Genomic DNA, 15,841 nt, shown 5'->3' with positions numbered 1-15,841 from the left:
GAGCTGCACGTGAGCTGGACATCAGCTGGACATGAGCTGTACATGAGCTGGACGTGAGCTGGACGTCAGCTGCACGTGAGCTGGACATCAGCTGGACATGAGCTGTACATGAGCTGGACGTGGGCTGGACATGAGCTGGACGTCAGCTGGACATGAGCTGGACGTCAGCTGGACATGAGCTGGACATCAGCTGCACGTGAGCTGGACATCAGCTGGACATGAGCTGTACATGAGCTGGACGTGGGCTGGACATGAGCTGGACGTCAGCTGGACATGAGCTGGACGTGAGCTGGACGTGGGCTGGACATGAGCTGGACGTCAGCTGGACATGAGCTGGACATCAGCTGCACGTGAGCTGGACATCAGCTGGACATGAGCTGTACATGAGCTGGACGTGGGCTGGACATCAGCTGGACATGAGCTGGACGTCAGCTGGACATGAGCTGGACATCAGCTGCACGTGAGCTGGACATCAGCTGGACATGAGCTGTACATGAGCTGGACGTGGGCTGGACATGAGCTGGACGTCAGCTGGACATGAGCTGGACGTGAGCTGGACATGAGCTGGACGTGAGCTGGACGTCAGCTGGACATGAGCTGGACGTGAGCTGGACATCAGCTGGACGTGAGCTGGACATGAGCTGGACGTGAGCTGGACATCATCTGGACATGAGCTGGACGTCAGCTGGACATGAGCTGGACGTGAGCTGGACGTGAGCTGGACGTCAGCTGGACGTGAGCTGGACATCAGCTGGACGTGAGCTGGACGTGAGCTGGACGTGAGCTGGACATCAGCTGGACGTGAGCTGGACGTGAGCTGGACGTGAGCTGGACATCAGCTGGACGTGAGCTGGACGTGAGCTGGACGTGAGCTGGACATCAGCTGGACGTGAGCTGGACGTGAGCTGGACATCAGCTGGACGTGAGCTGGACATCAGCTGGACGTGAGCTGGACGTGAGCTGGACGTGAGCTGGACATCAGCTGGACATGAGCTGGACGTGAGCTGGACATGAGCTGGACGTGAGCTGGACGTGAGCTGGACATCAGCTGGACGTGAGCTGGACGTGAGCTGGACGTGAGCTGGACGTCAGCTGGACATGAGCTGGACGTGAGCTGGACGTCAGCTGGACGTGAGCTGGACGTCAGCTGGACGTGAGCTGGACATCAGCTGGACATGAGCTGGACGTGAGCTGGACATCAGCTGGACATCAGGTGGACGTGAGCTGGACGTGAGCTGGACATGAGCTGGACATCAGCTGGACGTGAGCTGGACATGAGCTGGACGTGAGCTGGACGTGAGCTGGACATGAGCTGGACATGAGCTGGACGTGAGCTGGACGTGAGCTGGACATGAGCTGGACGTGAGCAGAGAGCAGACTTACACAGAAGATGGAAATCTCTCCCGTAGCTGAAGCGTTCGGCAGTGAAGTTGTGGAGTTTGTTGATCTGTCGTTCCTCCAGTTTGTCACTTCTGTATCTGTACCACTCCGTCACCACGGCAACCTCAGTACCTTCAACACACACACACAGACACACAGACATTAGTCCAGATGACCACGCTGAGCTGTTCCATTAGAAGCATTAGAAGCACTCACAGTCCAGGTCTCTGTATGTGGTCAGTCTTGTGACGAGGCCGTCTAGGTTCAGACACGGTGCAAACCTCTCCAGCTTGGCTTTTCTGTAGCCAATCACCTTCTTTCTTCCCGGCCAGCGCGCCTCCAGGTCTGAATCAGACAGAAGAACTTGGAGGTTTTATGTAATCGTGTGTGTTCAACATGTACTTCGATAACTGAGCTGCAGAGAAGTCGACTTTTAAACTGTTCTTTCCTGACGAGGTCTCAGAGAAGCATCATCTAAACATGTTCAGGCAGAAATATTCTATCTATGCTGACGTCCAGGCCGTGGAGGCATCACATTCCTCCCCCCGGCGATCCTCCAGCTCCTCCATTCCCACCCTGACAGACCATTTCTCCTGCAGGTCTGGGATCTGCTGCGTTGCCTGGTTCCAGTTAGACCAGGGATCCCCAACCCTGGTCCTGGAAGACCGGTGTCCTGCAGGTTTTTCCAGGTGTCCCTGCAGGAACACACCAGACTCAGACCAGCTCTGCACATGTCTGCTAAACACACATAGATTTGAATCAGGTGCGTTGCAGCGGGGACACTTGGAGAACCTGCAGGACAGCAGTCGTCGTGGACCAGGATTGGGGATCCCTGAGTTAGATGGCTCTGACATGCCTCCCCAGTGTGGCTTCTACTGGGCAGACTGGACTCTTTTCATGTGGACGACCTGTAACTTGGTCACCACACATAGCTCTGGACCAGAGGTGATGGTAAACCTACATCCTTGGGCCTGTGATGGACTGGAGACCTGTCCAGGTGTACCAGCCTCTTGCCCAGTGATTACTGGGATAGACTCCAGTTTTCCCAACACCCTTTACTGGACAAGTGGTGAAGAAAATCTACAGATGTCTGACTCACTTCTCTCTTCATACAACACACCAGTTCAAAGAGCCGCCGGGTCCAACGTCCAGCAGGACCAGGTCCGGCTCACCGCCAGCGAAGCATCAGCTGACTTCAGAGCTCCGTATCCAAACCAGCATCCGTCTCTCCGTCCAGATGTTTACTTTCTGCCGCTGATGACGACATTAACTTTACCTTTTTCTGAGACGGTGACGTAAGTCAGCCAGGATCTCGGCATCTCAAACACTCTGGGCTGCTCCTCCTTCAAAACAAACGGTGAGCTCAGAATGAACCACCTTCTTCGCAGTGCAGACATTAGACATCATCCACCAACCAGGAGTAGGTGAATCCGATTTAAAGTCAGCTTTTATGGCGTTAAAAATGTTAAATACGTTTGTGGTGTAAAATACAACAATAATAAAATTCCAGTAATGCTTTTTATGGTGATTTCTAAATAAATAGTAAGATATCACAGATCCTGTCCAGATATGATCATTTCCCTTCTTTCTCATTTATTTTATTCATTCAAGAAGATTCAGTCTCATGACCTTTAATGGCCATTTCAGTTACCATGGCTACGCAGACGACACACAGATTTATATTAGATTAGATTGCTGCTGTGTGAATAAACCCGCCTTGTTTGTGTCTTACGATTCGGTTACACACTCACACAACACTTGTGTGTATTCAGATTACCAGTTTCAGAGTTTTTCACTTGTCAATATTTAGACATTAAGATGAAGCTTATTTCTGAGTCTCAGCATCCATCACCAGAACTGTGACATGAAAACAAACAGAGGAACAGACATATGAACCACCTCGGGGATGAGTTTGCTCAGCATCTTGCTGCCTTTTCTCTCCAGGACATCACGAACCAGATGCTTTTTGTAGATCGCACCATGCAGCACTGGCTCCCACATCTTTAAATCTTCCAGGTCAAACAGCAAACCCTACACACACAAGATAACACACATATTACATCCAGGCGTGCTTTTAGAGGACTGTGTGTCCTGACAGACTCTTCTTGCTGTTTTTGCTGCCTCTGTGTGTGTGGAGGTGTTGTGGACTCACCGTGCAGCTGTTCCTGCAGTCCTGCAAGTTAGCGTAATAGTTGAAGTTGTTCCAGACGCTCTCGATGCCCAGGAAGTGTTCGCTGTCTGTGGGGTAGCTGTTCCCGGTCAGCGGGTCGATGAAGAAGTTCTCCTGGACGCTGCGTCTCCCTGACAACACCAGCACCCAGCAGTGGACCCGGAGCCCTCTCAGGGGGTCGGCAGGCTGCTGCTCGCGCTCCTGCAAATGAAGATAAACAAGAAGAGTTCAGTCTTAGTCTCCAGTTCCAGGAAGGTCCTGCAGATGGAGAAAAGGATGGAAATAGGTAGATGGGTTGGAAAATGGCATAATTTCTACTTTGGCTTTAATAAACTGGTGAATATTGATTTCAGGCTTTATGGTTTGAGCTTCTAATGGGAATCCAGTAAGAACAGGGTTTAATTAGAATCATCCTGATCCGAGTCACATTGATTAGACACAGTTGTGTCCAACAAACAGCTCCAGTTACTTCTACTTTCAATAAAACCTCCAGCTGCAGATTTTCTATATTTCTATATGTCAATGTCACGTTACTTCTTTTAGTTTCTGTTCCAGAAGCAACGCAGCTTCAGCCTCCTGCTTCTTCTTCTCCTGCTGGGTTAAAAAACGACTCTTCATCTCCCTCAGAGGCTTCGTTGATTGATTTTCCAGCTCCTCCTGATCCGGTGTCTCACTCTGCAGATTCAACACAAATAAGAGTAAATCTGTGAGTTTGTGTGTTTCCCGCTGAGCAGAGCAGCACCTACCTGAACCTCCAGCAGAGGGCACTGCTGCAGGCTCTGGTCCAGCAGACACATCTCTCTGACAGCGTAGCCGCTGACGCAGTACGCGTCGTAGTTCACGCCGAGGAGCAGGCTGCACAGCAGGCTGGCGAACTCAAAGCAGGTAGCTCTCTGTCTCTGCAGCACCAGGGTGGACGAGAACAGCTGCGTGGGCTGCAACAGGACACACACACACACACACACAGCGAAGATAAGCAGTGTGTTTGTGCAGAATGACGAGAACGTGAACATAAGTCGGGTATTATACATCTGCCTGTCTTTCAGAGGCAGCTGATGTGCATCAAACACTCATCAGGAACTGTCTGGGGATGTTTTTCAGATATTACTGACATCTAACAGCTTCTTTAGGATAGTTTCATTCATCCAGTGATCTTCCTCCGTTTAGACGGTCAGAAATGAAAATGCTTTGAGACAGTTACTGGGAACAGTGGATGAAGCGACTGTGTCATGTGTAGTGCATCCCAGTGGCGTCCACAGGGTGCACAGAAGCAGACAGGACAGATCTGAGGTGATAAGCTCCAACCAGAAGACCGCCTGCTGCTCTCTTCTTGCTGACATTGCAAAATCCCGATACCTCTGCAGGCCAAACGGACTCAGAGGCAGCTTTCTCCTCCAGCCATCACTGCTCTAAACACAATCACTCACCAAATAAAACATGTAGGCAACTCAGTCTGTGCAACAACTAAATCACTATAATCACTTATTTATTCATGTTAATCTACTCTCGCCTCTGTTGTACTTTTTAAACTGTTTTTGTGAATACATCAGGTGTCATACAAGGACTATAAAGACTTGTCTAACCAGGTCACCAGGCGGCTCCAAAGGTTCCAGGGACAGGAAGTCTGCCACAAATGAGGCGCAGCCCTGCCAGGTGAGAAGGTCGCAGTGGCTCGTTGCGGTGGGACGAAGACTTGTCGATACAAACTTCTGATTATTAGAAATAAAACACAAACATCAGAAGGATAAACATGCGCTGCTGGTTTTCTCCTCATCAGAAGACAAATGATAGAAAAGCTTCGCAGAGTGTTACCCTGACTCCATATTCATTCAGAGGGGAGAGCAGCAGCGGCTTGCGGTCCGGATACAGGATCGAATACTGACGCTGGAAGCTGTCTGCGATGGCCAACAGCTGGGTCTCATGGGGAGAGTTCATCCTGTAGGACTCAGAGATGCTGCGGGAAAGACACCGCAGCTTTACATCATCACTCACCTTCTGTCGTGTTCTTATGACATCTTTCATTTTAAACGAGTCACTTTTCACATATCTCTACTCTGAGGAACAACAGGAAAGTCTGAGTCAAGTTATTTTTATCCGTTATGTCTCCACTAATCATTCATGCCCTCATGCTCCCTCAGCTAATCCCAACTGTGTAAGTAGCAACTGGATGGCAGCTGCTACAGAACTTACAAGGTTAATAAGATGGTTGAAAGTGTCTCTGTATACTTTCAGTTTTATTTTCAACAAATAAACAAACAAAAAAAACCCAGAAATGACTTGTTTTATTGCAATTTTTGTTTCCTGAACCGAAATAAAAAGTTAGATAATAAACCAGTAAGTCTTTCTTTATTTGCACAGAGGAAGAAAAGCTGATTTTGTGGCTCATCAGGTTAAGTTTCATGAATCAACCCCATCTGAATCATGTGACTGATAGGAAACAGTTTCTGTTCAGAGTTAAAACTACTAAAGTTTCATCATCTCTCATACAGAAACATCACGATGAAACACAAAGTCTAGCACATGAAATAAAATCACAAGATAAAACACAGACAAAATATCAACATTGTTTTTCTTTTTTTTTTTTTTTTATTAGTATTTTGCAACCATAAACAGAAAAAAGAAAAACCCTGTTGTCTTTGTGGGAAATCTAGTAAAGAGGTTGAAGAGAGGTCGTAGATCACACGAGCATGATGTTGGGTGGTAGAAAAGTCACCTTGAAAACCTGAATATCTATTTAGACTTGGTGCACACCCGTCAGAGTTTCTACATCTAACACAGCTGCACTTAATCGTTTCAGCTTTTAGCCATGAAAGTTCATGACAAGGTGCAGCACAACGAGATCATCCATCTGGATCACTTTAAAACCGAGTCTGAGCTCTGAGAGTAACCTTTACTATCGCTGTTAAATCAGCTTTCTGATGTTTATGATTAAGCTGCTTCATATTAAATCAGGAGTCTATCCCAGTCTGGCTACAAGCCGTCGGTCCATCGCAGAGCTTCAGGTGAAACAACTCAATCAGTTCATCGAATCGGGGATCTACTTAATAAGAAACGTTTTCACACTGAAACATGTTTAAACCTTTATTCACCTTCAGTGTGAGTGTGTGTGGTTTGTGTGACTCGTGGACGCTTACCAAAGCTCCTGAGCTTCTGAAATATTGATATTATTAAGAAACTGTTCCAGCTCTGTCTGCTCTGTGACATCCTCCTCCTCCTCCTCCTCCTCCTCCTCTTCTTTACTTCTCATTTGCTCAGAAGAAGCTCGCTCCACCTTAATCTCCATCTTCACCAAAGGACTGAATCTGTCTGCAGGTGTCTGTAGATTAAACACACAGACAGAAAAACATTTGTTTTTACCAGTCAAAATGGTTTAATAATTTAGTTCATACAGAATATAAATAAACGGCCCGCTGGTCCCAGTTTGTCAGCACAAGGAAAGAAGACATGAATAAGAAGAAAAAGGACAAAATCTTCACTTGTTAAATAAAATGTGTACACAGTTTCAGGTGTGTAAAGGCTTTCAGATAAAATAATAATGTAACATTGGGATGGGCGAGTTATCTTTCTGAGACTGTTATTCTTCATCCTGATGAAATGTAGCTTCTGTCTCACGGGTGAATTTACATATTTATTTGCTTTTAAGCAAGACAAGTTTATTTGTGCAGCACCTTTCATGCACAAGACAGTTCAAAGTGCTTTACATGAAACATTAAAAGCAAAATCACAATAAAATCATAAATTATATTAAAACAATTAAAATTTTATTTTTAAAATTTTCCTGAAATGTTGCAGCATCAGATGGTAGCTCATTGTCTCTTCACATTTGTCATCATTTGCCTTCAGTTGCTTCAATCTAACTAATCTATTTTTAGTTATTTAAGGTAAAATTTATTGTTAATTCAGCCACAAAAATTGTGTTTCAACATAGTTTTATCAAAAAAGAAAAAAAGAAAAAGTCTCATAAATCTGAAATTCTGAAACTTAGTCTGACATGACTCAGTGGATTTGTTTTAATGGGCTGTATGTGGATTAAAAGCAATACAGTTGTGCTCATATTTATTCAGACCCTTTCATTAAAGAAGGAAAAAAAAACAGCTGCCTGTAAAATAAGCTGAAATTGACTACAGTAATAATAAATAAAACTTTTATGAAAATCATTACATTATTTTCTAATCCTGGTTCAATAGAAATATTTTTTTTTAAAAAAGCAAACAAATAAGATAATTTATTACATATTACATAACTCAAAACTAATATTTAGTTGAACAATCCTTTAATGTTTCTGCTCCAGTCAGGTGTTTTCTGTTCCTCTCAGTCAGACTTCTGCACCTGTTGACAGGTATTTTGTCCCACTGTTCAACAGAAAAGTCTCTAATTTGTCCAGGACACATTTGTTTGGTTTTTTCTTTCTTCAACTCAATTAAATGAAAAAACAGTGTCTTATATTACTAAATGATATTTTTGCACATTTTTAGTTATTGTTCCTTTTTTTTAAGTCTCCAGTTATTTGAGTGACTGTTGTAAATTCAGCCTTTTATTTAATGAAAAGGGATGAATACATATGAGCACAACTGTATATTCATTGCTTTTTTTTTTTTTTTTTTTTTTTACCATTTTATATAAGTTTTTTCCAGATCAGTTAATTTGATTTTTCTTTTTCTTGGATTAAAAATAATGAATCAGGAAGCATTAAAGCTGACAGAAGAAAAAAAGATTAAGACACAAAAGACAGAAAATAGTAGAACACAAAACAAACAAACAAAAAAAAAAATTAGTTGATATTACTTTATAAAACTGACTGCATTCAGTAAAGTTTGGAAGTATTTTTTGTTTCTCTGGTTGAGTGAATTTTACAAAAACATGTAGCTACAGGTATGGATGTTCGCCAGGCAGAAGCCTAAATGCTATGTTTGCTAAATTAAAAACAGTTTTTAAACTTATAAACAACTTCAACTTAAAATAATTAAACTAGTTATTGTCCTTAATAAATGTGTTAAATTCTCCTCTGAAAACCACAACACTTCACTCACCCAGAGTAATTAAAATAAGGGACTTTTCGTGGGATGTTCTGCGCTTTTCTGTGAAGCTAGCGCTAGCGCTAGCCAATGGTTACGAACGCCCACAATAACTGAACACGTTTCCATGGTAACAACTGCTTCCGTGGTAACAACCGTGAAGGCGCCTTCACGTACCCTCGGACATTTTTCAATTAATTTTTTAAAACTGCACAAAAATGGAAAGATCTCAGAGTATATGTTGCATTTAAGAGCTGTAGCTACTGATGTGTAACCTATGTGTGTAACTAGCGTATGTATATGTCCATTTTATATATATATATATATATATATATATATATATATATATATATATATATATATATATATATATATATATATATATATATATATATATATATATATATATATAAAGTTACCTGATCATCTTATAACAGGATGGTTTTATAGTAAAGGCGTGAAATTGTGACAGAATGAAACACAACATTTTGTGCAGATGTTGCGAAACAGAATACTGGAGCAAAATAGATTTTATGCAAAGAAATACCGCAAGTGGAAACAGCTCTTGCGATTAATGATTAATTGTTCTGAGTTACTTTGCACATACAGGAATGTGGGACAGTTAGTAAAGCCCTCCAGTAGCGCTGAGATAGTGCGTGCTGTCTGGGTGCCTGTGTTACTTATCGTTACAAATATCAAGCCTATGGTATTGTTGTCTTACGAAAACTACAATTAAAATGATAAAAGCTTGGTTTACTGCTGGGAATGGGAGAATTAAGTTGCAGACACGGAGAGTTGTCGTGTCTGCAGCAAGTAGGATTTAATTTGTACAAACAAAAAAATCAACAAATCGATCAATAAAAATTCAATACTCAAAATGGGTCCACTTTATTAATACAGACAGTGAGTATTATAGTGAAATTAGCAGAAAGTATGGTATATTATAGTGACACCAAACTCACAGGATACATAAACTTAATAATAAGAAGAAGAAGAAGAAGAAGAAGAAGAAGAAAAAGAAGAATAAGAGTAAGAATAAGAATAATAAGAATAATAAGAACAAGAATAATATATTTAAATTTACCTCTATATAACTTCAAGCTTTTCTTTGTAAATGGTATCAATACAGTCAGTTTGCTAAGCTGTATTGTGACATAAACAGCAACCGAGGTAAAGTTAGTCTGATGTTTGATATTCAACAGATATTCGGACACCCAGTCTCCCGACCCGAAGCCACCTCGTCGTGGGGTTAAGATGCACGATGCAACGGTCTTCTCAACTTCACACCTTCCATCTATATTCCAACACCCAGTCTCCTCGTAATGAATTGCCGACCCTAAGCTGCTTTGTCGTGGGGTTGTGACAGCAAATTTCACCGCAGCGGTCTTCACCACCGGCGGATTTTCTTTTTTAAACCATGTGCTGTTATTGCATGCTACTACTGTCAGCAATCTGGGTTATCTATGTGGGAGTGGTGTTTTTCAGGTTCCACCAGATGGCGCTAGTGGATCTTTTTCTGGAGGGTGATTTCCACAGGTGTGTTGTCCTGTACCCCTGTGGAGGATTAGTGTACAATATCTGGAGGTGGCTGCCAGTACTTTTTTGCTTGAGCATTGAGCCCAGTGGTAAACCCAAGCTCTCCAATGTTTTCTTAGAATACCTTGTATCATTGTGCCAATTTACAGAGTCTCTGTATTTTCCCAGAAATCTACCAACTGGATTCTTCTGAGCTCCCTGTGTTTTTCCAGCAGTGATCATCTCCAGAGAGATCATTTCTACCATAACAACCAACTTGGTATCTTCTAATACTGGCAGCCCTCTGGATCTGGAAACAAGCAACAATGTGCAGCCTGTCTGCCCTCCAACAATTCACCATCACCGGGTTATGATTCACTATAAATACTGAGTGATGTCTTATGGGTTGCTCAATGCTCCCTCTGTGTTCCAGAATTTCATGAATGAAGTCTTCCGTGATATGCTCCATCAATTCCTAATTCTTTACATTGATGATCTCCTGATATATTCATCTGACCTCTCCTCTCATGTCCAGCACGTCACCCAAGTTCTGGAATGGCTTCAGGAGCATCATTTATTTCTCAAGCCAGAAAAACGCTCCTTTCCTCAGCAAACTATGGATTTCCTGGGGTATGTGGGGAGTTCCAAAGGGGTTAGAATGGATAAGAGGAAAGTACAAGCCGTATTGGATTGGCTAAGGCCTGATACCTTAAAAGCTCTTCAACGTTTTCTGGGGTTTGCCAACTTCTATCGCCAGAACCATAGCACTCTTGCGGTTCCCCTGACTTCTATGCTTCAACATAAACCTCGTTCACTGATCTGGACTCTTGAATCTAAAGCAGCTTTCAAATAGTTGAAGAGTGAATTTCTGTCAGCGCCTGTTCTCCCAACATCCCGATCCAAATTTGCCCTTTAGTGTGGAAGTGAAAGCCTCTGCAGCCGGTGTAGGGGCTATCACAAAGATCTGGCCGTCACGATTGCGCCTTGTCCCTTCTTCTCCAGGAAACTTAACCCTGTTGAACAGAACTATGATGTGGGAAATTAGGAGCTCTTTGCCATCAAACTTGCCCTAGAGGGATGGTGTCATTGGCTGGAGTCAGCTTGCCGTCCCAAGTGGTTGTTTGGGCCATTCAATGGGATGTGGATGACAAGATAAGAGACGCCTTGATCGGGCGTACCTTTCCTTTGATCCAAACTGTCCACGAAAGTCCAGGAACGGGTCATCCAGAAATACAGGCTACTTTATCCTTGTTTCAACCCCGATATTGGTGGTCAGGGGTTAAAGACATTTTTTTCTGAATGTGCTGCATGTGCACAGGCAAAGACCTCTCGTCATCTTCCAGAGGGGAAATTGATACCACTGCTTATTCTGCACAGGCCTTAGTCACATCTCGGGGTCGACTTTCTCATGGATACACCTTCGTCGCAAGGTAACACTTGCATATTGGTGATGGTGGATAGGTTCTCAAAGGCTTGTAAACTGATCCCTTTCCCTGGTATCCCCACTGCTGCAGCCACCGCCCGTGGCATTTTTGAGAATGTCTTCAGAAACTTTGGGTTACCAGACAGTGTGGCTTCTGACAATGGTCACCAGTTTGTTTCTCGGTTCTTGCACGCCTTCCTCTGTTAGTTGAGGGTCGCTGTAAGCCTAACCTCTGATTATCATCCTGAATCTAATGGCCAGTCAGAGCGTAAGATCCAGGAAATCAGCTGTTTCTTGAGGACTTTTTGTCACAAGAACCCCTCAACATGGTGTGACCTCTACACCTTGATGCTGCCTTCACACAGACTACTGTCTAACTCAGAGAGAGGCATCACGACAGCCTTGGTCTGGGCATGGGTAACAGCTAGGCATGCAAACATGATCATTAACATTGGCACAGACATTGGCATTTGCACCAGCATCAACATTGTTCTCATCAGTCCCAGTGATGCTATTGGAGTCCCCACCTTGTAATAAGTCTGTTAACGCAGGGAGATCTCTGCCCAACAAAAGGTTCACGGGCAGGTTATCTACCACCCCAACAGTTAACAGGTAAGGCTGCTTATCAATGTGCACAGTCACTTCAGTTTGAGGGTAGGCATGATCATTGCCATGTATGCACACAATGTCTGTGGTCATGCTATAATCCACACTCCTGATTGGCACCAGTTTCCTATGAATTAGTGATGTGAAGTTCCCACTGTCTATTAGTGCAGTCACAGAGTCATTATTCACTGTCACAGTTTTATATCCTTTTCTTCTAAATTCCTCATTTTCAGCCAGGTCAACCTCATTTCTAGGCACGTAAGATGCCCTGGTGATTTTTGTGTTTTTCAGTGGGCACACAGAAGCTTTGTGATTTGCCTGCTGGCACTAGTAGCAAATCAGCCACTTACTGGTTGCTGGTTGATCAGTCACGGTGTTGGTGATACCTATATATATATGAAACTTTGCCAATAAACCTGTTTTCAGTTCTTTGTAGGAATGTGCTTTGTCCTCATCCATCGCAGTATACACCTCTAAAGCTTTCCCAGATAGGAGTGGAACGAGTCTGCAGGCCCACTCAGTCTCTTGCCACTCCAGGTTCTCGCAATTCTCTCAAACCATAATAAGTAGTTCTCAATGTGCTCTCTGGTATGGGGGAATTTTTGGCTGGGCGTGATAGATCATGTTCATTCATTGCCAGTCTGCTGCATCATCTGGCTCACTGGTTTCACTGGGTGGTGTGGATGTAATAGCAGTATGCCGCCGTGGTGCAGGAGTTGGCAGCACCAGCTACGGACTACTAGCTGTTTCTGTGCTGGGAGTTGCTGCTACCGGTCCAGTGTGAGCTGCTGGAGTAGTCGCTTGTTTCTGGGGAGATGGTTGGAGTGACATCCGGAGATCACATGGTTCCAGTAGTAGGCCCTCCTCACTTATCTGCTGGGCTTCCAGGAAGGTCTTCACTACGGCAACGAGGTCAGTATCCACTCTTGTTGTCCCCGGCTGAACTGACTGATCCGTGACCTCCTCCTCCTGATGACACCTCGGTCCTCCATTCCTCATCCTCTCATACTGCTGCAGCGGCTGCCTGGTCCAGTCCTGCTCTTTGGGGAGGACCAACCATCCTCTGTCCACCACTGGCTAACTGTGACGGAGTTTTGTGCTGTACAGAAACATGGCTAATTTGTGGCTCCTTTTAAGGGGTGTTTATTGTGAACCCAAGTCCAGTCCTCCATGGTGCAGTGATATGTACAGTGATCCACAAGATACAGGTATGTACAATATTTACAAAGGGTTTATCCAAAGGATTCCTAACTGTTGCCAGCTCTGAAAACACTTCTCCAAACAATTCTTACACTGCATTACTCTTTGCAACTCCTCACTCTCTCCTTCATTCAGCTCTGAATGAGCGTCTCATAAACACAGAGCCCCTCTGCTAAACAGGAATTTCCCCAATTACCACATATAACTGCTGTTTCCTACCATCCATCTTCTACCGCTTATCCGGGGCAGGGTTGCGGGGGCAGAAGCCCAAGCAGGGAAGCCCAGACTTCCCTCTCCCCAGCCACATTTGCCAACTCTGTTGGGGGGAACCCAAGGCGTTCCCAGGCCAGCCGAGACACACAATCCCTCCAGCGTGTCCTGGGTCTTCCCCAGGGTCTCCTCCCAGAGGGACGTGCCTGGAACACCTCACCAGGGAGGCGTCCAGGAGGCATCCTGACCAGATGCCCGTGCCACCTCAACTGGCTCCTCTCAATGTGGAGAAGCAGCGACTCTAACTCGGTTTGTCTGTTTCTGACCAGAGGAACCTACCTGCCGACTTCTTTGTTTGCCTGCCTGCCAGCTTCGATGTCTGTCTGCCTGCCTGCCTGCTTGTCAACCTGCTACACTTGCCCAGGAAATCAATAAACGCTTTATTGAATCGTGATCCGTGTGTGCGCTTGGATCCTGGGAGTCACTCCGAAACCACAACACATTTTAATCAATTGATTTTATTTGAGATACAAAGCCACTAAAATATACAACACATGCACTTATTTTTTCCTGAGGTGTCATTTGATGGAGCATTTATGAGAATAAATATATAATATAATATAATATAATATAATATAATATAATATAATATAATATAATATAATATAATATAATATAATATAATATAAAGCTCAAGATGATATTGTAATATTTTTTCTCTATCACGCTGCCACCACCTTTGTTTATCTGGTCTGGTTCGGTGTCAGAGGCAAGAGAGCACCCACCACCACAGGTTACATAAAATAAAAAAAAAACTTTATTCAAAAATGTTGATTCTCTAAAAATATCTGGAATCTGCAGCTGAAAAAGAGGCGTCAGTTGGCAGGGCGCTACACCACGTTCTGCGTGCCAACACTGCAAACAAAAAGGAGGTATTAAACATCCAAAAAGGCACACGAAAGCAACTGCACAGCAACACCACACAGCACACGAGGGGCATTCACCAAACACCATCCCTTCAGGCACCACAGCACCAACAAGTAGGTCACGCCCACATCCGACGTCATAAAGGTGAAGCGCTGCCTGTCTGACTGACCGCCTTAAATAACTGCTCCCAGACTTATAAAAGTTATATAAACAAAAACAGTTCATAAAAGTTATACACTAAGATAAACAAATACAAAAAGTTATAAAAATAGAAAATGGGGACTTATCCTGCCCCGGTCTGACGGCAAGACCCTCCCGTGGTGCGGAAAGATTAAAGTCTGCCGGACCCAGGGGTGTTGCAGCTCCTGCCACGAGGGACGTGCTGGCAGGGCTGATCCGCTCCATATGTTGGATGTCTTGCATGGATTCAGCTGTCGAGACAGACAGAGGAGCTCGGAGATGCACCGGCCAGGCACTTGCTAACTCCCGGTCCCTGACTACCTAAAGGAGACATCCAGCTTTCCTACCTAATCTAATGCGGCTCCCCTCCTCACCTGTCGTTTCTGCCGGCAGCACTGTAAGCGGCGAACAGCACCCACCCACCAGAGTGCCACCACATGCAGCAGCTAAGCTCAGACAATCGCTTGTCACACGCCTACAGACAGCCACACGGTTGTCCAGCCTCCCAACGCTCATCCCCGTCTCCTATTTCTTTCCTCTGCTCCCACTGCCAATCTGTCCAGCCACTCCCCCCCATTGCTCATTAAGTTTGATGTTACTGTACTATACCAATGGTCTACATAAGTTCAAAAGAATTAGCGAATTGATGCTTCACTCTGAAGCTAGCTGAAAGGCTCACTGACAGGACGACCTCACAAGAAACATCTTTTCTCTTTTGAGGAAAAACACATAGTTACACTACTGGTTGTTATGACATATAAAATTAATTGGAATGGTCTGGGGACTGCTAATTATTTAGCAAGCTTTGCAAGTTATACAATGGTGTCTTACAATCTTAATTTAGTTAGATTGAGCAGGCACTCAGTATCTGCCTACACATATAAATGATCATAGCTGTGTCCATTGCAATTTGTGACAAAATTGCAATAAAAATTGCCACTTTGTAATAAAATAATTGATTAAGACTGTTTTTCCTGCCAAGGATATGACATTCAGAAGACCTAGTTTCAGTGTGCTAAGAGCATTTCAAGTGTCCATGCCGTGCTAAGGCCAGGTGTTAAGCAGACACTGGGTCTAAATGGAAGAGCAGGCAAGCTGGTTGTGTCATCAATCTCAGCAAACTGGGCTCCACCTCTTCCCTGTGAGCTGACTATCAATTAATTTTCTTTTTAATGTTTTCCTGTTTAATCCCAGTCATGTTTGTGCTAATTAGCT

General features: G+C 44.2%; 1 protein-coding gene across 1 annotated transcript in view; it reads right to left on the bottom strand.

Moving 5' to 3' along the window:
• ccdc135 (coiled-coil domain containing 135) overlaps positions 1-15,142 on the bottom strand; it is a gene marked incomplete at both ends in the record, with an annotated part of 34,379 nt that extends 19,237 nt beyond the window's left edge. The window contains 12 exons of the mRNA XM_079239634.1: positions 1,384-1,512; positions 1,597-1,725; positions 2,657-2,723; positions 3,280-3,411; positions 3,464-3,751; positions 4,085-4,225; positions 4,297-4,485; positions 5,134-5,259; positions 5,363-5,504; positions 6,685-6,866; positions 14,750-14,877; positions 15,001-15,142. Coding sequence (XP_079095760.1) covers positions 1,384-1,512; positions 1,597-1,725; positions 2,657-2,723; positions 3,280-3,411; positions 3,464-3,751; positions 4,085-4,225; positions 4,297-4,485; positions 5,134-5,259; positions 5,363-5,504; positions 6,685-6,866; positions 14,750-14,877; positions 15,001-15,142 — 1,795 coding nt within the window. The remainder of the gene's footprint in view (positions 1-1,383; positions 1,513-1,596; positions 1,726-2,656; positions 2,724-3,279; positions 3,412-3,463; positions 3,752-4,084; positions 4,226-4,296; positions 4,486-5,133; positions 5,260-5,362; positions 5,505-6,684; positions 6,867-14,749; positions 14,878-15,000) is intronic.
• Positions 15,143-15,841: the final 699 nt, after the last annotated feature.

Source organism: Telmatherina bonti (genome assembly GCF_933228915.1).
Source record: "Telmatherina bonti genome assembly, chromosome: 4".
NCBI classification, from domain to species: Eukaryota; Metazoa; Chordata; class Actinopteri; order Atheriniformes; family Telmatherinidae; genus Telmatherina; species Telmatherina bonti.
Note: the sequence above shows the minus strand (reverse complement) of the source record. Positions and strands in the feature narration are given on the sequence as shown.